The sequence below is a fragment of the Vitis riparia genome, chromosome 5, assembly GCF_004353265.1.
Source record: "Vitis riparia cultivar Riparia Gloire de Montpellier isolate 1030 chromosome 5, EGFV_Vit.rip_1.0, whole genome shotgun sequence".
Taxonomy (NCBI): domain Eukaryota; kingdom Viridiplantae; phylum Streptophyta; class Magnoliopsida; order Vitales; family Vitaceae; genus Vitis; species Vitis riparia.
The window spans coordinates 9,525,732-9,548,883 of NC_048435.1; the positions used below are offsets into that span (position 1 = coordinate 9,525,732).

At 36.1% G+C, this 23,152-nt stretch overlaps 1 protein-coding gene across 2 annotated transcripts in view; it reads right to left on the reverse strand.

Annotated features, from left to right (window-relative positions):
* LOC117914815 (haloacid dehalogenase-like hydrolase domain-containing protein At2g33255) overlaps window positions 1-20,643 on the reverse strand; it is a 42,814-nt gene extending 22,171 nt beyond the window's left edge. Inside the window, exons 1-2 of one of the 2 annotated variants that reach the window (XM_034830301.1) lie at window positions 20,203-20,643; window positions 632-674 (exon numbers count right to left, since the gene is read on the reverse strand). In XM_034830301.1, coding sequence (XP_034686192.1) covers window positions 632-674; window positions 20,203-20,560 — 401 coding nt within the window. In that variant the 5' untranslated portion in view covers window positions 20,561-20,643. The remainder of the gene's footprint in view (window positions 1-631; window positions 675-20,202) is intronic. The other variant, XM_034830300.1, reaches the window with a different exon arrangement.
* Between the last annotated feature and the right edge of the window lie 2,509 nt (window positions 20,644-23,152).

Below are 23,152 nucleotides of genomic sequence, written 5' to 3' on the forward strand. Positions count from 1 at the left end.
AATTTGAGGTAGAGATGAAGGCAACACGATATGTGTTCGCAATAATGGCGCGATTCAAACAAAAGGGAAACCCTTAAAGGTCGACACTGAACTTTGAACTTGGTGATGAAGGCTAAAAAAAGCTTCACTTCTTGATTCCCAGTTTTACGAGCCTCAAGCTCTTATACCATGAAGAATCTAAGGAATCAAAGGAACAAAGAGAATAAATTTTTTTCCTTGATTTCAACATGTATAACACCTCATATTTATACAATTATTCGTAGCACCAAAAAATAGAAACTTTCCTAACCTAATTACATTAAATCTTCGTGATTACGAGATTGTCTAATTCTCTCTTTAATTACCAAATTATACAACTATAAGCTCCCTAATTTAGTCAATTTGTCAGTCTACATATAGATTACTCTCTTCCATAGGATGTAATGTAAAAAACAAGAGTCACAAACTCAAGCAGACATACATTATTTACTTCAATAAGGCAATTACAAGGAAAGACTCCCAAAGCATAGAAAAGAACAATACTGCAAAATAATAATAATAATAATAATAATAATTATCATTATTATTATAATAGTAATCATTATTATTATTAATAATAAATAAATAAAAAGAAGAAAAAGGAGGAAGATACCTCATTTTCTTTGATTCAAGAAAATTATAAAGTTCTGCAGCACCTACACCATATGCCACTTACTATTAAACATAGATCAAATATAAAATTCACAAAGTATAGCAACCAATTCCTTCAACAAAAAAATGATGGCATTGAAACGGAATTCTGATAGTGAAAAGTGGGGCACAAAGATAACTACAAACCTTGAGCCTCCTATTTGTTTAAAATTTGGAAAATTAAGATCCTCCCATCCATGCAAGAACATCAAAAACTTAAAAGAGTTTTTGAAAACTTTCAAGTATCAATGCTCTTAGATTGAAACTACCTCCTTGTGTGAATGAAAAAAGTATATTAAAAATAAAAACTAGGAACAAACCCTAAAGTGCATCAACCAATCACTATATCATCCTAGGAAAACCAAAACCATTGTTTAAAATTTTGAAACACAATCAGAACTACCAAAACTTTCTTGTTCCGTAAAGTACTCGAGCAAAATGCAAAGGAAAGTTTTACACAACTACATAAAAGTACAAGAGTTGACCTCCATTAGGTAAACCATGAAACATTGTAGCCCCCGCGACCCCCCCCCCCCCCCCAATCACCTAAATTAAGAGCTAAAAAATAGGACATAAATTACAATCAAATTTGTCAACACTCCCCCTCAAGCTAGTGCAAAGAGAATTTGCATCCCCAACTTGTCAACAATCTAATGAAAAATTGTACCAGACGATCCTTTAGTGAGCACATTGGTAAACTATTTAGAGGATAAAAATGCATAGAGTGCAAACTTGTCTTGAGTCCAATTTTTCCTTGAGAAATGTCTATCCACTCCCACATGTTTGGTCTGATCACGATGGATTAGATTACAGTCTATATGTACAACATCATTGTCACTTCCCTCAAATCTAAAAGCATTAATTTCAATCAGAGCAATTCCCATATCCCTTAAGCCATAACCCTGAATTCTGCTCTACACTAGAGCGAACAACCCTAAGTTGTTTATTACTTCTCCACATAACTAAATTCCTTCCTAAGAAGGTACACCAGCCAACAATCGACCAATGGATCCAGCCCAATTGGCATCGATATAAGCATCTAACTTCAACTCTGTATTTTTCTAAAATACGATTCCCTTGCCCAGTGTCCCCTTCAAGAATTTGATGATTCTCTAAATTGCATCAAGGTGTGATCTAAGCAAGGCATGCATAAGCAGATTTACTACACTTACTCCATAGGTTATATATGACCTTGTACATGTCAAATAGCTCAGTTTTCCAACCATTCACTGGTACATCCTATGATTAACTACTTCTTCCTTTTGTTTTCTCTTAACCTGTCTATTGGAGTATCAATACGCTTGCAGTCGAGCATAACTATTTCTTAGAGAAGATCTTGGGTGTATTTTTGTGGAGAAATGAAGATCCCTTACTTAGATCTAGCAACTTCAATTCCAAGAAAATACCTTCAATTGTCTAAGTCTTTGATTTCAAATTCTTTTTCTAAATAAGTCTTTTTTTTTAATCAAAAACAAAGATATATTTTTATTGATTAAAAGAAAGAGAGAAGGATGAGGGGTCATTCTCTCAAAATACAAAACTTGATCAAAGTAAGAGTATACACATCCACTATGAATTACAAACCGAAAGCTAATAGAGCTGAATAACATTAACTGGAACTCCCCTAAAAGCAATGGAACAAGAGGCCCAAATGGAGGAGTAGAAATGAAGTAGGTTCCATAACATCTCTTCCATTCTCCATCTATCCTCAAATATCCTAATGTTTCTCTCTTGCCATATAATCCAAAGAATAGTTAGGCAAGCAATTTGCCAACCTCTCGAAGAAGACCTCAATCCTCTAAAAGTGATAAGCATCATATCTTCAATACTCCTCGACAGCACCCAAGCCAAATTAGTTAGACTGAAGAGCTTATGCCATAAACCCAAAGTTAAATCGAAAATGTAGAAAAAGATGGTCAATCAATTCTCCGCTTCCTTTGCATAATCTACACCAATGTGGACTAAGGGATTTATAGGGTCTTATCATCCGTAGCAAGTCATTGGTGTTCACCTTCTCGTGCACCACCAACCAAGCAAAGGCCTTGACTTTTTAAGGGGCTATTGATTTTCAAACAAAATTGGACAGAAAGAAAAGGATTGGATTTAAGGATTTGGACAAGGTCATAAAGAAGGATTTTACTAAGAACAAACCAAATGAGGATAAAGACCAAGCCCTTGAATCTACAGTGATGGGAGACAAGCACACCGAGGTGAGTGAAGACATAAGTCTTTCAAGAGAATCAATTTCAAAATCAGTGAGGTTGCGATGGAAGTTAAAATTCCAAGAAAGAAAGTAGGAAGTATCAAGGACAACTGAGATTGTGAGATTTTTCACTGAAATAACTCTATAGAATTTTGAAAATTAGGAACACAAAAGTTGACTACTCCATCATAAATCTTCCGAGAAACGGATTTTCTCTCCATTCCCCACCACAAAGTGAGTATGTGGTGCAAAATCCTAAAAGACTTATGCAATAGCCTTCCAAGGACATCGGTGTGACCATGTAACCAAAATGTTGACATCTCATCCATTAGGATGTGTCCCATAAATACTCGCAATAACTTGATGTCAAAGACCATAACTTTCCTAATGAAACCTCTAAATCCACTTCCTTAAGAGAGGCACTATTTCTCAAAGAAAGCTTCCCTATCCTCAAGCCGCTTTAACTCTTTTGGCCTACACACCACTTCCCAACTAATAAGATGATCTCTCTTACCATCTCCAGTCCCAAACCAAAGGAAATCCCTTTACATTTTCTCAATCTTTGATGGTATTCATGCGGAGAGAAAATATGTAGGAATGTGGGTCAAACATGATTGAATTAAGGTTACCTCCCCCTCAATAACAAAAAAACCTTTTTCCACCCCGTCCAACCTCCTCGAGATTCTATCAATTACTGGATCCCAAAATCCTATTGTCTTTAGATTCCATCCTAATGGCAGACCTAAATAGGAGAGAGGTCATTATGAGATTCTACAATCAAGCATCATGGTCAATCTGGATAACAACTCCTAGCTAACATTAATACTAAAAATAGTGTTCTTCTCTAGATTTATTTTCAAACCAAAAACCAAGAGGATTATTTTCCGAAGAGGCTTTCAAGAAAAAAAATGGTGTCGTCTACAAAATGTAGTAAAGACATTGTAACCCTATCTTTTCCTACAATGAAACCCTCAATTAAACCTCTAATCAACATCCTACTTAGAACATCCGCTACAATGGTAAAAAGAAGCCTCTAGAAGCCTTAATCCACCCTTTGGCATTTTCGTTAACTAGGACTGCAAACCTAGTTGAAGAAAGGCAACCCCTTATCCATGACCTCCATCTTATGCTAAAACCTTTTCCTTTCCAGAACATGATCTAGAAAGCCCCAATCCACATGGTTATAGGCTTTTTAGAAATCAATTTTGAAGACCCTTTCCTCCCTCGATCTCCTCTTCTCATCCACCACTTCATTTGGTATCAACACTACATCTAGAATTTGTCTCCCTTCAACAAAGGCTCCTTGAGATTTAAGGATTGTTTCATGAAGAACTCTACGTAATTGTCCTGATAAGACTAACTATAATCTTATATAAACATGTAACCAAGCTAATGGGTCTACAACCTAAGATTTTGATTGTTTGACTCTTTTTTTACCCAAGAGAATTGAAAGTGGCATTCGTATTTTGATTTATTATCCCATTACTGTGGAACTCTAAAAACACCCTCATAAGATCCTCTTTGATCACATCCCAACACTCTTGATACACTGCAATAGTAAATCCATCAAAGCCAGGGGCTTTCTCCTTGTTCAGTTGGAAAACAACAAGGCGCACCTCCTCTTTAGTGAAGGGATGGTCTAGCCAATCAGCACCCTCTCTAGCTATGGGAGACCAAGAAACGCCTAAGGGTTTAGAGTAGAGCTTTCTAAAAAAATTCAGGGTCTCTTCTGAAAGGATTTCAATGTTGCTTAGATTTACCCCCTCCCTAGACACCAAGGTACTTATAAATTTCTGGTTTCGCCTCCTATTTGGCCACTCTATGAAAGAACTCAAAGTTGCAATCACCTTCTTTTATTCACTTCACCCTTGATTTTTGTCTCCAATGAATCTCTTCCTTTAACAAAATATCCTCTAGGTCCCACTTCCTTAAGGCTCTTAATGTTGAGAGATCCGCAATCAAATTTCCTTCCTACTGAACTGAGTCCATCCTAACAATGTCTGAAAGAATGTTATTATTTTTCTCCTTTAAATCTCCAACATCACTCTATTCCAAACTTTCAATTTAGACTTAACAAACTTTAGTTTCCTTATAAATCTGTGGCTTTCCCAACCATCAACCCAACACTCCTACCACCAAAAGTCTAAAATTTTCCTTAAAATCAGAATGGAGCAGCCACAGATTCTCAAACCAATTTTCTTTCCTTTCTCTGCACCTTCGTCTTTGTCTTCATCAGCACAAACACAGCAGCTCGCTCTTTTCATAGTTAACGGTTCAACCAACCCACAGAATATCCTTTCTTTTTGCTGCCAAACTCTTTCCAAAACACAATCCCTTTGTTTCCCCACTTTTTCTTCTGTTTAAAGAGAACCCAGAAGAGCTTCAAGATTTTCTCAAACACCACCTAAAAATCAAGCTTTCAAACCCCTCTTCTTTACTATTATCTTCACTGCACAGCCTTCCCTGTATTCTGTTGTAGCTAACCTCCTAAATATCAGAGAGAAAACTCCTCAAAAAACCCACAGCTTATTCATTTACCAGTTTCCCTCTCTCTTCATACCACATTCACTCCTCTACCCCTCTTTCTTCAAAGCCCTAGCAAAAAAGAAAGTTACAAAACCCTGAAAACCTCTTTAAAAAACACTTGAAAACGAGCCCTCAAAACCCTCGAAAGAGAACAAAGCTTCAGGCCCCCTCAAATAGACAACCCTTCTTCCGCAACAAAACCTTAATGAATGGAAATGAGAAAGAATAGAATCAAGGCAAAATAAGTCTTGAATTCCATCATTTCTTCAATGTCATCACCAGTCTCAATAATGTTGTCTACATATACAATTAGGGCAGTGACTCTTCCAATAAAGGACCTTTTATGAATAAGGTGTGATCACTTTGACTTTGAAAGTACTCCCTCTTTAACATTGGCTTGATGAACCTCCCAAACCAACCTTTTAGTGACCATTTTAGACCATAAACAGATTTTTTAAGCTTGCATACCTTATTTTTCCAAGATTTCTGCTCATACCCTGGTGGAATATTCATATAGACTTCTTTAAAGTCTCTGTAGAGGAAAGCATTCTTCACATCAAACTAATGTAAAGATCAATCCTTATTTGCTGCCAAGGATAAAAGAATTATGATTGTATTCATTTAGTCATTGGTGCAAATGTCTCATGGTAGTCTATTACACATGTTTGAGTGTACCCTTTGGCCATTAGCCTCACCTTGTATCCGTCCAAAGTGCCATAAGTTCTATACTTAACCGTAAAAATCCATTTGCAGCTCATTGACTTTTTTCCTTATGGCAAATCAACAACTTCCAATGTCTGGTTTTTTTCAGTGTTCTCATCCTTATTCATCACCTCCCTCCATGATTTTAAGGTTAGAACTTCTTAGACAGATCTGGGAACTTGCTGCGACAGAACTTGAGAAAGAAAAGCTCAATATTTTTTTTTATTTTTTTTTTTGATAGGAAGAGAAAAGCTCAATATTGGGGTGATAAGTTCTGCATTGATACAAAGTTAAGACATGGGGCCCTTTTCTAAGAGCAATGGGCAGATCAAGGTCATTATTAGACTGAATTTCTAAACTAGAACCAGAATTTGGATTATTTCCATTATTTGTTTCAAGGCTGATGATTGGAGTTGGTGAGGTGATGGACTTTTTCCTCCTAGAATACAGGTTGAAAGTTGGAGTCTTAAGTCTCTCAGTTTCAGTTTCTTGATTTGTGGGAGGACTTTCTAGAGGTGCAGTAACAGGTTCAATGTGCAGAAGGTCACAAAGAAGAGAATTAGAAATAGCACTTAGGTCAGGGCCATAGTCTTTGCCACCTTCCATAGTTTCCACAACTCAATTATTTCCATCTATGATCTTTCCATATGTTTCTCCAACATCCATAGTTTTTGAATTTTCCGAATTCCACCACCTATCTTTCATTTTTTAATCATTCTCCTCCTAAAGATAGGAGCCCCTAAAATAAGGCTTATTCTCTACAAATAAAACGATATATTTCTTCCTTATGGGAGGGGTTGTAGAACACACTTGTGTATCTTTTTTATGAGGAGTGCCCTAAGAACATGCACCTTACAACTCCAGGATCAATTTTTTTCTAGCAAGTATTGTTTGATATGTACATATGAGACACAACCGAAGACTTTTGGTGATAAGGATCCAACTCCTTGGAAATTTGGAAATAAGGTGATGAGCCTTTTTATTACTGTCTAAAATTCAAGAACTTTTGTTGGCATCCTGTTGATGAGATATGTGGCTATTAAGACAGCTTCCCCCAGTAGTTTTTCAACACTTTCATTTGGAACAAGAGCATCTAAGCTACTTCCTATAGATGCCTATTTTTCCTCTCAGCCACCCCAATGGTGCAAAACACTCACATTCCAAGTAGTTTGTTAATTCTTGGTTGAAGTACTACTTGCTATTATCAGACTCAAGTGTTCAAAGTACTCCCCCCCTTCCAATAGTTTTTAGGCACTTTCATTTGGAACAAGAGCTTCCGAGCTACTTCTAATAGATGCCTAGTTTTCCTTTCAACCACCCCAATGCCCTCACGTTCCAAGTAGCTTGTTAATTCTTGGTTAAAGCACTCCTTAGCACTATCAAACTTGAGTGGTTGAATTTTAGGCCCAATTTGAGTGCTAACTAATTTGTGGAAAATAAGAAACTGGATGAGACTTTCGACTTGGATTTCATTCAGGAAACCCAAGTGTTTCTAGTGCAAACATCTATAAATGTAAAGAACGAGCAAGTTCCCAAAATATTTTACACAAAAAAGACCCTAAACATCTAAATGAATCAAACTAAATGGAAAGACAAATTGCAATTCTTTTATTGAAAGATTCACCTGATGATGTTTAGTAAGAGTAGATGATTCATATTGGAAATTACAAATATTATTATTTTCAAACAAAGAAGACAACTTTTTCAACAAGGAAAATAAACGGTTGTGTCAAAGAAAAATTTTATCATAATTGGTTTTATGGGTTGAAACTAAGTTTTGAGATCCTAGACTACCACTCCTCCAATTGGTCCCCCATGTGGTAAAGTCCATCTTTCAACTTACCATGTCCAATTCTTCCCCAAACTGTCTGAAAGCAACAACGAGTGAACTTAACAAAACAATTTGGGTTATTTGAGATCTTTCCAATAGCAAACAAATTGTAGTTTAAGTTTACAACAAGAAGAACCAAATTTAGGGACAAGGTAGGTGAGATTTTCATAGTTCCTTGACTAGCTATAGATGAAAATAATTCATCAGCCACTTAATTTTTTGTTTTCCCAAACATGGTAAGTAACCAAAGAAAAGCACAACATTGCTTGTCATATGGTGTAAAGCACCTAAATTCATGATCCAAGTATTAGAATACTTTTTGGATGAAATTAAAACTTTTGTACCTGATTAAACCATGGAACAAGAACCTGAATTTGGAGTTGAGGTTGTGTCGTTGTCCTCAAGGTAGTTCAGCAGTCTCCTAAGTCTTTCAGTATGGAGGCTAGAACAAAAGGTGGAAATGACAATGAAGGTCGTCTAAAAAAAACTAACGACGATGAAGGCCATCAGAAAAACTCTTAACCAAGGATTAAATAACGAAAATCACAGAAATATCAATAGTTAGATTTTATAGAAATATCAAATGAAAATTCAGTCAAAAAATATTTGTAGATGGAAATTGATCAAAACTCATAAAAATGTTAGAAAAAAACTCCAAAAAATGATAAAATACTTAATAATACACGTATTAAAGTTGTTTTACTAAAAAAAATAATATACATGATAAAATTTGTGACATTAGATGATGATATGTCATACTTGAAAACATATTTAATATTATAATGATGATTCATGCGTCTACTCAGCATAAATTTAAGGATATAAAAAAAATGATGATATATTTATAATAATTTTTTGTTTAAAAATGTCAATAGTTTTATTAACAAGTTTATGCTTCCTTGTATTTAATTATTTTACAAAAGATTAGAAAAACACTTATTTATAAGACTACCTTATAGTTTATATATTTTGAGCAATTAGTACATTGGAATTTTTAAATAAAATAAATAAAAATTAATTTCTTTATTTAAGTTTTATTTTAATATTTCATTTTTGGTGTAAAAGTCATGCTTTAAAAGAATACACACACACATATATATATATATATATATGTTATCCTTAAATATTGTAGTTGTGATCGTAAATATTATAAATTATATTGAAACGATTATTGCATAAATGGTAAAATATGATGCATGAAGCAAAGTTGCAAAAGCCAAAAAATAAAAAATATATACATTATATTTAAAAAAAAATTAAGGGAGAAAAAATGTTTTTGCCCAAAACAGTTATCTTTTTCATTTTATGGTTTTTCCAACCAAAATAGACTCCAAACATATCAAGATGTGAGAACCTTAGCTCTAGTTTCTCTACAATCATGGCTTTCTCTAGCAATTGGATCATGTATCTGAAACACAATTCAACTTTACTCAATGCCCTAGAGTTCTAAGTGTTTTGCCCAACGACTTGTTGAGATTTTTGATCCATAATACAAATTAGCTTTACCTAGTCCCAAGTTCCAAGTGTTTTGCCACACAACATTGAAGCTAAGATTTCAAAAAGAACAATTAGGATAAAATCCCAAAATTTTCTAAAAACTTGAGAAAATCAAGATAAAAATCCTAAAATTTCCCAAAAAAGGCTAAAAAAATCGAAAACTCGTTGGAAAATTACAACTTTTTGTCGGGCGGATTTGCTTCCCATTTATCATTTAGGGGCAAATTGATACCTAATTTATTGCTTGATATATTGGAAAATTTTGCCAACATTTTAATCTATTCTCCCAAAGAAGCTAGATAGACTCTAGTACAAGATGATCCCCTAAACAATGGTGTTGGTTATACAAGCCTTCCTCGCATAAGGAGCAATTCCTCCAAGCTTGTCCCACTCCATGACGTCTCAACTTCGTCTCCACTTTGTTTCCACCCTACTTCAAAGGCATTCCAATTAAGACATAACTACAGTTGGCTAAGTTGGGAGCAAAGCACATGCACCTAACATTCTAAACTCCTAAAACAAGGTACTACAATATGGAATCTTTTACCTAATTTCCTATTAAGTTGATAATGGTGCATGATAAATTCATGAAATGCTTTGGGAGATTTCAATAATAGATTGTCTGAAGGAAAGCTTTGTATGAGATTTAAAGGCCAGCTTTCTACCACCCCTAAATCTTTTAAAAGTCATAAAAAACGTCATCTTTTCTCTAGCATTCAACCCTTTCCTTATTTTTTTTCCTTTTTACATCCAAAAGAAATAATGGACTACCCATTGTGGTGGACTGTGGAATGAGGGTAAGCTTTAATAAACCCAAAATCCTGGTGAAAGCAAGATTAAACTAAAGGTCTCTAGTACAAACACCCCCAAGGACTTCATGAGGCTACCGTACACCTTCAACCTTGTTCTTTTTCTACCTTCCCCATTCATCTTTAACATTCTATTGCAATCAAAAGACCACCACATAGAACAAAGCATCAACTAACAAACCTAATAATCACAACTGTATTGAAAAGAGGGAAAAATAAAAATAAAATAAAAGTAACTTGTGATTCTTGTTTATGGATGAGCAAAAAAAAAAAATTGACTGGAATGGCACATACAAACTTACAAAAGCCAAATCACATCAACCTCATTAAATAAACAAACATCCATGGGATTTAAGGGAGGAAGGAGTAGTCTTTAAAATAGATTTTGAAAAAGACTATGATTGTGTGGATTGGGGTTTATTGGATCATGTGCTAGAGAGAAAAGGGTTTAGCACAAAATAGAGGTCTTGGATGAGAGGTTGCTTGTCTTCAACAAGTTTTTCAATCCTAATAAATGGTAACACCAAAGGATGGGTTAAAGCAACCAAAGGTTTAAGACAAGAAGATCCTCTTCCCCCCTTCATCATCACCATTGCAACTGATGTCTTAAGTAGGATGATGCTTAAAACATATGCTAAAGGGCATTATAGTGGACAGGGATAGAATTAAAGTATATCTTTTACAATTAGCCAATGACAACATTTTTTCTCTAAAGTATCTATGGAAGACCTACAAAACCTTAAGTTAATCTTGTTGGTATTTGGGCAATTTTTTAGGCTAAGGATTAATTTAGATAAGAGAACCATCTCTGGTATCAATATAAGTCAAGATTGGGTCTCTAGTTTGTTTTTTATGTTTGGCTATAAAGTTTCAAACTAATTTTTATCGTATCTGGGTCTTCCTTTAGGAGGGAATCCACTGGCAAGAGGATTTGGGATCCGATGGTTAATAGAATCTCAAAGAAACTAGATGGGTAGAAAAAAGCATTTTAGCCTTTGAGGGGAAGAATAACTTTAATTCAATCTTGCTTGTCTCATATCCCTTGTTATTTCTTATCTATTTTCAAGATTCCAACATCAATAGCTTCAAAAATTGAGAAATTGCAAAGGGATTTTCTTTGATCAAGAGTTGGGGAGGGTAAAAAAGATCATCTAATATGTTGGGACATAGTACATAGGCCAAAGGAGTCTAAAGGTTTTGGGGTTCAAGAAGAATGTTTTGTGAAATCATGCTCTATTAGGAAAGTGGCTATGGAACTTCCCTAACAAAAGGTCTGCCCTTTGACATCAGGTTATTTGAGTATTTATGAGACACATCCCAATGGATAGGATGCCAACATTTTGATAAGATGGTCACATCAATGTCCATAGAAGGCCATTGCACAAGTTTTCCATGATTTTTCTCCACATATCTATTTTGTGGTGGGTAATAGGTAAGAATTTGTTTTTAGGAAAATTTGTGATAGGAAAATCAAAACCTTTTTGTTCACAATTTGCAGATCTTTATGAAGTTTCCATTCTAAAAAATATCACCATCTCAGCAATCCTTGACAATTGTTTTTCTTCTTCTTTGTCTTAGGATATGAACTTTCGTCGCAACCTCGCGGATTAGGAAACTAAGAGTCTTGAAAGGCTTATGTCTTCACTCACCCTAATCCATTTATCTCCTCTTGTCTTAGATACAAGAGGTTGGCCACTATCCTCCTTAGGTTTATTCTCAATAAAATCTTTCTTTTTTGCCTCCAATTTATTATTTTCAGGTTTGTTGTTTCCGACCAGATTTGTATGAAACTCAGGCTTAAGCTTTTGCATAGTTAATCGTGCACAAGAAAGTGAACACCAATGACATGTTACAGTTGAGAAGATCTTACAAATCCCTTAACCCTGATCAATGCATCTTATGTATGGTACAAGTCATTTAGTCTAACCAAGATGGATTGAGTTCCACCTAGGAACATATACGACATTGTGAGTATTTAGTTAGGTTGGCAATTCTGGACAAAATTTCTCTCCTTCTTTGGCAAATTCAAAAGCGTGGTCTTTGTCATCTTCAAGCCTGTTTTCAGTGAAATCTTTTTTCTTGGTCTTGTCAAAAGTCTCAAATCCTATCTTGTTCCTTCCGACCAAGTTTTTGTGGAGTTCAAAAGCCCCCTCAAAGGTTAAGGCCCTCGCTTGGTTAGTAGCACATGGGAAGGTAAACACCAATGACAAGTTGCAATTGAGAAGACCCTACAAATCCTTTTGTCCTCAATGGTGCATTCTTTGCAAAGGAAATGGAGAATCGATAGAGCACCTTTTTCTTCATTGCCCTATTACCATTGGACTCTGGCACAAGTTGTTCAATCTAGCAGGGTTGGCTTGGGTTCCTCCAAGGAGTATTGAGGACATGTTGGTTATTGCTTTTAAAGGCTTGGGGAACTCATTAAGAGGCAAGATACTTTGGCAAATCGCTTGCCTTACTTTGTTACGGATGGTATGGCAAGAGAGAAACAATAGGATCTTTGAGGATAAGGGGAGAACAGAAGAGATGTTATGGGACTTGATTCTGTTCTATTCCTCTCTTTGGGCCTCTTGTACTGCAGCTTTTAGAGGAGTTCCTCTAAGTGTTTTACAACTCAACTGGACTACGGTTTGCACTTCAAAAGTTTGAGAGTGTTGGGGTTTTTTTGTGTTTTTAGTTTTCTTTAGTTGCGTGTTTTCTCTTTTGTTTCAGTTTTTGTTTTGTGGGAAGGACCTCTCATCCTTCTCTTGGTTTCTTCTCTTTCTCTTGTATCTCTTCTTTCTCCTGTATCTTTTCCTCTATTAATATACTTTTCTTCGTTTTTGATCAAAAAAAAAAAAAATTCTAAATGTCTCCTAACTCGGTTTTTCTAAATCCTTCTTCAGACTACTTGTCTAATGAAGATCTAAGTTGTTAAATTTGCTAAGAGACTAAGGTATGTAATTGAGGTTAGAGCTGAATGAAATTGAATCAACCATATCTTTCGAATTATTGTTTTTCTTAAAATACTTTTTTAAGGAGATAGGAAGGCTTGGGAAGCATTTTTTTTACTAAGTGTTCAAAATGCCTTGTTCTAAGATTGATCTAGCTTCATATTAGATCGATTCAGATTGCAATTTCTTGATCTTATTTCATCTGTTAGATCAAGGCTTTCTTTTAACTTAAAAAGAAAAAAATTGCTTCCAAAAAGACAGAGATACTAGTAGTCGTTCCCCCTTGTGCTCTCTCTTTCTTACCAAAGTTAGGGTGTTTGTTTGCTAAGAAAATCCCATTTTCTTCATGATTTTCAAGTTGTTTTCCAAAAATTTTCTTGAGAAAAAATAAGTTAATTCCTTCGGTCATTCATCTCTTAATTTTTAGCTATTTGGGTTTGGATGAAACCCATTTCTTCTTATGTGGATTCAAGAAGAGGCCGAGATCAAACTTGGTGTGGACTCCAAGTGTGCTCCAGAAGAAGGCATGAAGCGGAAAGTGGAAAGGTGTTAGTCAAGTGATTCTGGAAGAATTAGTTGGCTTGAACTAGGTAAAACCTTGTATTTAGTTTTTGTTTTTCATAGTGGACGTTTTTTGATCGGTTGTAGGTTTATGGTTTTTTATTTCTTCGAAGGTTTTCCAGGTAAATTTTGGGGTCATTGCCCCTCTTTCTCTTATTCTATTAGTGTTAGTTTTCATTTATTACTTATGGATATAAGTTGAATGGATGAACAATGCACTAAAATAGGTGTGATCTTCTAAGGATATCATGAATATTTTTTTCTATTTATTTTGCTATAGATATTCAGTGGAAATTAAAATTTGTGTTATTGAGAAATTATTCTTATGAACTATGTTGGAGAGTGTTGAAACATGTGCATGTGACTTGCATTTGAAAATTATTGGGAGAGTGTTGTTGCATTCATACTTGCATGTGACTTCTACTCTTATTGGAATGTATTTGAAGAGATGAGAAATTTTATGGTTAGATAATATGTTTTTGAATTGGTTGAAAAAACCTATTCACCCCCGTTTAGGTGTAGACCATCATTGAGATTCACCTTCACACATGATGACCATCTCTTTTAGAGATTTTGAGAGTTTTGTTAGAGGCATGACCCTTTGAAAAATTGTTTGCCCCACTTTGCCTTAGATCATGTGGTGAGAGAGAAATGTCGGGATCTTGAGGAAAACTAGAGGGCGGTAGAAACATCGTGGGATCTACCTCATTTCCATTCCATTTTATGAGTTTTTTGTACTACTGCATTTAAAGGCACTCCCTCAGTATTATTCAATTGGCATTTGGCTTGTAATTAAAAAGGAGTGGACAACAATTAGAGAAGCTTACAAAGGGAGACAAGGGGATTTCGCGCTGCAATTTGGTAAATAAGGTGTGTCCTCCTTTCTCAGCTTTATCCGAGCAGGGTCTTCCTTTGGTTGGGGCTTTTGATCCAAAATTTCTTCCCAACTCCTCTGTTTCTTATGTTCGTCCTTCTCGTTGTCATCCTTTTTTTTTTATTCCGTTGGAGTCAAGCTTTGCCTTTCAGCGTGGTCCCTTTTCGACTTCTCCTGTTGTTGATCTCAATTGTCATGGTGGCGTGTCCTGTTCTGAAGGTGTGGCGTTTCCCCTAGAAACCTCAAACCAAAATTTTAAAGACTGCCCTTTCCTTAGGGAATCACTCAGTAACCCAAATGAGCTTTGTGTCTCAGGCAAGGCTTCGTCCCCAGAGCCAGAACCTCCCACCCTCCCGTTGGAAGGTTTTCAGGTTGAGGGACTCACACCTAGGAAGATGGTCAAGGTTCAATCGGTTTTGGAGAGTTTGAGGATTAGAATTGTCAGAGATAATGGAAAAGGTGCGAAAGTAGAGAGCAAGAGTACTCTTTCTGCGGATAAGGTTTATTTCAGAAGGAAAAGGAAAAATGACTCTGGAACCCGAGGAGAGGATTAGGTTTGGTTGCTGGTTGTGCTAGGTTGTTTTTGTTTACATGAAGATCTTAAGTTGGAATACAAGAGGATTAGGTTCCAAGAAGAAAAGGAGGACCATCAGAAGGTTTTTAAGTACTCAAAGTCCAGATGTTGTGATGCTTCAGAAACAAAGAAAGTAATTAGGGACAGGAGGTTTGTGAGCAGTGTCTGGAAAGGCAGAAGCTTGGAGTGGGCTGCTCTTCCTGCTTGTGGGGCTTCAGGGGGGATTGTGATTTTGTAGGATTCAAATAAGTTCAAGTGTACAGAGAAGGTGTTAGGATCTTTCTCTGTAACTGTGAAGTTGAACTCTGGTGAGGAAGGGTCTTTTTGGTTAACTTCAGTGTATGGCCCGAATAAGCCTTTGTGGAGGGTGGACTTTGGTTGGAGCTTCAAAACCTATATGGTCTGACCTTCCCAAGGTGGTGTGTAGGAGAGGATTTTAATGTTATCAGGAGGATCTCTGAGAAGATGGGTGATTCTAGGTTAACATTCAACATGAGGTGTTTTGACGAGTTTATAAGGGAGAGTGGTTTGTTGGATCCCCCACTAAGGAATGCGGCTTTTACGTGGTCAAACATGCAAGTTGTTCCTATATACAAGAGATTGGATAGGTTTTTGTTTTCTTCTGAGTGGGATTCTTTTTTCTCTCAAAGTTTTCAAGAGACCCTTCCTAGATGGACCTCTGATCATAGCCCAATTTGTTTGGAAACTAATCCTTTAAAATGGGGTCCGACTTCTTTTAGGTTTGAGAATATGTGGTTACTTCATCCTGAGTTTAAAGAGAAGTTTAGAGATTGGTGGCAAGAGTGTACGGTTGAAGGTTGGGAAAGTCACAAGTTCATGAGGAAATTAAAGTTTGTTAAATCAAAGTTGAAAGAGTGGAATATAGTGGCCTTTAGAGATTTAAGAGAGAGGAAAAAGCACATTCTTTCGGGCTTAGGTAGAATTGATCTAATTGAACAAGAAGGGAATTTAAATCTTGATTTGGTATCGGAAAGGACCTTAAGAAGAATGGAGCTAAAGGATTTGTTATTAAAGGAAGAGGTTCAATGGAAACAAAAATCTAGGGTCAAGTGGATTAAAGAAGGGGATTGCAACTCTAAGTTCTTTCACAAAATGGCCACTAAAAGAAGAAGCAGGAAGTTCATTAAGTCTCTGATTTCTAAGAGGGGGGAGACTTTAAGTAACATTGAGGTCATCTCTGAGGAGATTGTAAATTTCTTTGGGAAACTTTATTCCATACCTGAAGGTGATTCTTAGAGGATTGAAGGAATTGATTGGGTCCTTATTTCTGGAGAGAGTGCGGTCTGGCTGGATAGGCCTTTTTTCTGAAGAGGAGGTACGAATGGCAGTTTTCCAATTGAATAAGGAAAAGGCCCCTAGCCCTGATGGTTTTACTATAGCAGTTTACCAAGAGTGTTGGGATGTAATAAAAGAGGATCTTATGAGGGTGTTTCTTGAGTTCCACACCAAGGGGGTAATAAATCAAAGTACAAATGCGACATTCATTGCTATGGTGCCTAAGAAAAGCCAAACTTTTAAAATCTCATATTATAGACCTATTAGCTTGGTTACAAGTATTTTTTTTTTTTTATTATTGGCAAACACACAAAGAAGCATATATTAGCAAGGAGCCCCAAAAACAGACCCAAAAGCATACAGGGAGTATACAAGAGGAGGCGCCCTAGGGCACAAAAAGAAGCAGAAATACAATACCAGCCCTTACCTAGCACCTAGCCAATCAAAAAAACCGAGTAAAGAGAGAGGACCTTCATTTACAACTGGTTTAGACCACACCTAAAGATTACAAACAAAAGAATTTTTCAACCTATTCAACGATAGCTCCTCATTGTCAAAGGCAATCCTATTTCTTTCCTTCCACACCGCCCAAAAGATACACGAAGGGACAGCCTTCCACACCTTTCTGCGCTTCTTGCCCATATTAAATCCACTCCACCCACTAAGGGTATCTCTAGTCGAATAAGGCAGGACCCAAGAAACACCAAAAAGAGCAAATAATAATTCCCATAACACTCTAGCCTTGGAGCATTGAATAAGGATATGATCAATAGATTCTTCTTCCTCACAGCAAAGAAAGCATCTGTTGGCTAAACACCAACCCCTCTTTTTGAGTTGATCCAAAGTTAACACCTTACCCCAAAAAGCTTCCCAAGCAAAGAAACCCACTTTAGTAGGCACACAAGGATTCCATATAATATTGATAGAGAATTGAACGCCTCTTCTTGATAGGCACACAAGGCACACAAGTTAATATAAGATAATTGCTAAGGTCTTATCAAGGCGTTTACGCAAAGTTCTTCATGAAACAATCTCTGGCTCTCAAGGAGCCTTTGTTGAAGGGAGACACATTTTGGATGCTGTGTTGATAGCCAATGAAGTGGTGGATGAGAAAATAAGGTCAGTGGAGGAAGGGGTACTCTTCAAAATTGATTTTGAGAAAGCCTATGATCATGTGGATTGAGGCTTTTTAGATCATGTGATACAAAGGAAGGGGTTCAGCCAGAAATGGAGATCTTGGATAAGGGGTTGTTTGTCTTCATCAAGTTTTGCAATCCTAGTTAATGGAAATGCAAAGGGTTGGGTTAAGGCCTTTAGAGGTTTGAGACAAGGAGACCCCCTTTCTCCTTTCCTTTTTACTCTAATGGCAAATGTTCTAAGTAGATTGATGATCAGAGCAGAGGAAACTGGGATAACTGAGGGTTTCTTTGTGAGGAGGGATAGGACTAGAATGTCTTTGTTACAGTTTGCTGATGACACCATCTTTTTCTCTAAAGCCTTTATGAAACATCTTCAAAACCTCAAGATTATTCTTTTGGTTTTTGGGCAAGTATCTAGTTTAAAAATCAACTTAGAAAAAAACACCGTTTCAGGTATTAACACTAGGCAGAAGTTGTTGTCTAGTTAGGCCTCGGTTTTGGATTGCAGAGTGTTAGAGTGGCCTTTGTCTTATTTAGGCCTTCCATTAGGAGGGAACCCAAAGACAATGGGCTTTTGGGATCCGGTGGTTGAGAGAATTTCGAGAAGGCTGGATGGTTGGAAAAAGGTCTTTTTATCTTTGGGAGGGAGGATTACTTTAATTCAGTCTTGCCTGTCTCACATCCCTAGCTACTTCCTCTCCCTCATTAAAATCCCAGCATCAATAGCTTCAAAGATTGAGAAGATGCAAAGGGATTTTCTTTGGTCTGGGGCGAAGGAAGGGAAGAAAGATCATCTTATCAGATGGAAGGTTGTTAGTAGACCAAAGGAGTTGGGAGGTTTGGGTTTTGGGAAGACTTCTATGAGAAATATTGCTCTCTTAGGGAAATGGCTTTGGAGGTTCCCTAGAGAAAGGAGTGGTCTTTAGCATAAGGTTATTGCGAGTATATATGGGACACATCCTAATGGATGGGACGCCAACATGGTGGTTTGATGGTCACACAGATGTCCTTGGAAGGCTATTGCTAAAGTTTTCTAGGTTTTTTCCCCTTTTGTCCGCCTAGTGGTGGGCAATGGGGAGAAAATTCGTTTTTGGGAAGATCTTTGGTGGGGTAACCAAACTTTGTGTTCTCAATTTACTGATCTTTACAGAGTTATTTCTGTGAAAAACCTCACTGTATCAAATGTCCTTGGCAATTCCTTTCCACTGTCTTGGAATTTTAACTTTCGCCGTAATCTTACGGATTCAGAAATTGATCTCCTTCAGAGATTAATGTCCTCCCTTAGTTCTATGATTTTCTCTCCTTCTTTGGCCGGTTCAAGAGCGTGGTCTTTGTCTTCGTCAGGATTGTTTTCAGTGAAATATTTTTTCTTGGCCTTGTCAAAAGTCTCAAATCCTATCTTGTTCCTTCCAGCCAAATTCTTGTGGAGTTCAAAAGCCCCTTCAAAGGTTAAGGCCCTCGCTTGGTTAGTAGCACATGGGAAGGTAAACACCAATGATAAGTTGCAATTGAGAAGACCCTACAAATCCCTTTGTCCTCAATGGTGCATTCTTTGCAAAGGAAATGGAGAGTCGATTGACCACCTTTTTCTTCATTGTCCTATTACCATTGGACTCTGGCACAAGTTGTTCAATCTAGCAAGGTTGGTTTGGGTCTCTCCAAGGAGTTTTGAGGACATGTTGGTTATTACTTTTAAAGGCTTGGGGAACTCATTAAGAGGCAAGACACTTTGGCAAATCGCTTGCCTTACCTTGATTTGGATGGTGTGGTAAGAGAGAAACAATAGGATCTTTGAGGATAAAGGGAGAACGGAAGAGATGTTATGGGATTTGATTTGGTTCTATTCTTCTCTATGGGCTTCTTGTACTGAAGCTTTTAGAGGAGTTCCTCTAAGTGTTTTACAACTCAACTAGATTGCAGTTTGCGCTTCAAAAGTTTGAAGATTGTTGGGGTTTCTCTTTGTTTTTAGAGTTCTATTGTTGGGAGTTTTCTCCTTTGTTCAGTTTATGTAGGAAGTACCTCTCATCCTTCCCTTGGTTTCTTCTTTTTCTTTTGTAACTTTTCTTTCTCCTGTATCTTTTCTTCTATTAATATATTCTTCTTCATTTCTGATCAAAAAAAAAAAAAAACAATTAGAGAAGCTTTGATCGGTCTTGATAAATAGCCATAATTGGACAAGTTTATGTATAAGTTTAAATGTATAGTAGAGGAGCTTAAATCATATTCTGATCAGATTCTTGTATTTTGTGGGAAGATCCCTCATCCTTCTCTTGCTCTTCTTTTTATAAATATACACTGTGTTATTGTTTCTGATAAAAATAAATAAATAAACAAACAACCACGCAATTTACGCAAAACTCAATAACAATCCAACGCAATACTCAATTATTAGAAAAGACTAAAAATTAAACCAGCAGCACCCCTCTTGGTTGCTGAGAAAACTAGGAAAAGAAAGGCAAATGCATCCATAGCTTATTGCAATCCAAACAGTCTATGAAGCTCAATTCACAGTACACAAAAATTCGCTTCCTTTTTTTTCCCGCATTTTCCCAGCAACCAAACAGGTTTTCAAAGGAACAACAACCAACCTGGCATAATCTGGAGCCGATCGAGGCCCTGGCGCTCAAAATCGGCGATGGTTTCATAGGCCTTGCGCTGCTTCTCGGGGCTCCAATTCTCAATTTGGTGCAGTATATCGATTCCAGTAGGGTTCTTGGCTTTGACGGAGAGGTACTCATCTTCGCCGAGGACGGACCTGTACATTGCCGGAAAATCGATGACGGGGACCGTTAGGGTTCCGTCCATATCGAAGACGACACCCCTCAGGCGGGCCTTACGAGGGATGGCAATGGAGCTAACGGAGCTGACGGAGGTGGAAGTGGCCATTAATAAGAAGGGGGACTTTGGGTGGACGAAGCAGATGGATCTGGAGAGAACAAATTGCATGGCGTTGGATTTCGTGTTTTGGGCTTCTAGTAGCGATAGTGCGGGCCATTTGAGTTTTTGTCGGAGCAAATCGTGTAAAAGTGTAATGTCTGAAAAATATGGATGAATCGAGGGGCGTACAAAAGTGGGTTTCAATATTTGGGGGAAAATAATCCCCCGCTCATGCACTAGAGTAGTAATAAATACAATCAGTTCAAATTGGGTTGCCACCTAAACAAGATAATATGATAGGCATACTTACTAATTTTTACCTAATAGTAACAATGTTAGTAATTAATCACTATCACTTTAACATTTACATCAAATATTCTATTGAAGATAACAATATTGTTTTTACCTAAAATTAAAAGTAACAATATAAGTTTGCCCTTTGTTAATTATTTTGCACCATATATATATACTACATATACACAAAATATTAAAACAGTACTTCAATTGAGCATTTTTAGGAGATAATTTTCAAAAACCTTTTGAGCTTGTTTTTCTATAGCATAATCCTTTTTGTATTTATTAGCAAAATAGGAAAATTGGGTTTGGAATAGAAGAGGGACTTTAGGAAAGACATTGGTAGGGATGATTTTTTGAATATTATTTTCAGTGATGAGTTTATAGTTTTATGAAATATAAATCTCATAATCTAGGTCTCTTGAAATCATTCTTGACCTCTAATGATGAATTTGCTTTTTGAGGTTGACTTTAGTACAAGGCAAAGAGTCCTTTATACCAAACAAATGGTGCTTTCAATGATTGGCTTTGAGAAGGATGAAGTGTTGGGCTGGATGGACTCCTCCATCGTTCGAGCACTCAAAAAGCTTGCTTTTAATAATGAGTTCAACATATTTGAATTATAGAATGAAGGTGTTCAATGTGCAAACTGCTAATTTCCTTCCAAATCTATCGGTTTGCACAAGATATGGGAGAATTAGTTGATAAAGTAACTCATAATCCATGAAGAAAGCAGGAGTTAGTTCTATTGATTCATTGTTGAATTTAATAACTATTGGTCTATATTTGTCTAAGTCAATATTGGCCTTGCAAATACTGTAAGTAAAAGCATACTTACAGTCACGTCTTTCTAATGAAATTTTCCTACACAAGGGATCAAGTTTTGGACATTCATTATTGGTGTTGCCATAATGAGTATACCAAATAAAACTCATATCTTCAATAGTAACTCCAAAAGTACTACAGTCAACAATTAATTTCATTATATGCTCTTGCTTGGCTTCTCCCATAGCCAAATCCAAAGTCAATTAAACCTCTAATAACTCCTTCAAAAATTATACAACATACAAATGGTACTATTCAAATAGAATTTGGTCCAACTTCAAAATGTTCATTTACTTAAGATTTTCTCTCTACAAGACCTTCTAGTTCAAATACAAATTTAAATAGTGTCGACTTGGTTGGCTGATAAGCTGAGTTGAAGTCTTACTCTTGTAGAAGTTGAATTTTTCTTGAATCTCATGAGAAAATATGGATTCTAGTAGACCGAAGAAAGTCTACCATTTTTAAAACCAAGTCGAAAATTTGACATTACAGCCTCTTGAAAACGGAATAAACCATGAATGCTGGTAGCTTTATAAGTAAAATATATTGTACCAAGCATCCATTAGTCTATGTAGTTATAACTCATGTGATGCAAGGGTTGACTAACTGCTTTGCAAATAAATGATAATATTCCATGTAAAAATCCATGGAATTCTTAGTCTAGAACAAAACATCAGGAGTCTTGGTTGGCTAGTAGAGTGGGTTGAAGTCTTGCTCTTGTAGAAGTTGATTTTTTTCTTGAATCTCATGAGGAAATATGGATTCTAGTAGACCAAAGAAAGTCCACCATTTTTTAAACCAAGCCGAAAATTTGACATTACAGCCTCTTGAAAACTGATTAAACCTTGAATGTTGGTAACTTTGTAAGTAAAACATATTGTACCAAGCATCCATATACACTATGTAGTTATAACTCATGGGATGGAAAGGTTGACTAAATGCTTTGCAAGTAAATGGTTTTTTATTATAATTAGCAATGGTCATGACTATAAGATTTTGGCACTTGGAAAATGCAATCCTCTAAGGATTATTTTTATCAATATTATGAGTAATCTCAACTGAATTAGTATCAATTAAGATAAACTCATAAAATTGACGAGTTTTCAAAATATTATAGATTATAAGATGTGAAGAAAAAAAAACATCTAAATAATAAATAAAATAAGAGTTGCGTGATTTTTTGAAATTGTGAAGAAGAAGCAAAAAACAAAACAAAAATAGTATAGATGTGTGTCATCGTGTACTATAGGGTTATAGAAAAAAAATTGTGTGTAGACGGACTGAGAAGAGATTAAAAGTTGGGAAACAAAAGAAAAAAAATGTTATTATTATTATTATAATAATAATAAATTGTGGAGTTGGTGTAGACCGAAGAGTTGTTGGAAAAACAAAAAACAAAAAAAAAAATGGACGCGTGTGCTCTTGATGGAATGAAGGCTTTGGAATTAATAATAATAGTTTTTGGTATATGTTTTAATATAATTTAATTACATCATGAAATAAATAGTTAAGGTAAGATTAGAAGGAATATGAATTTTATAA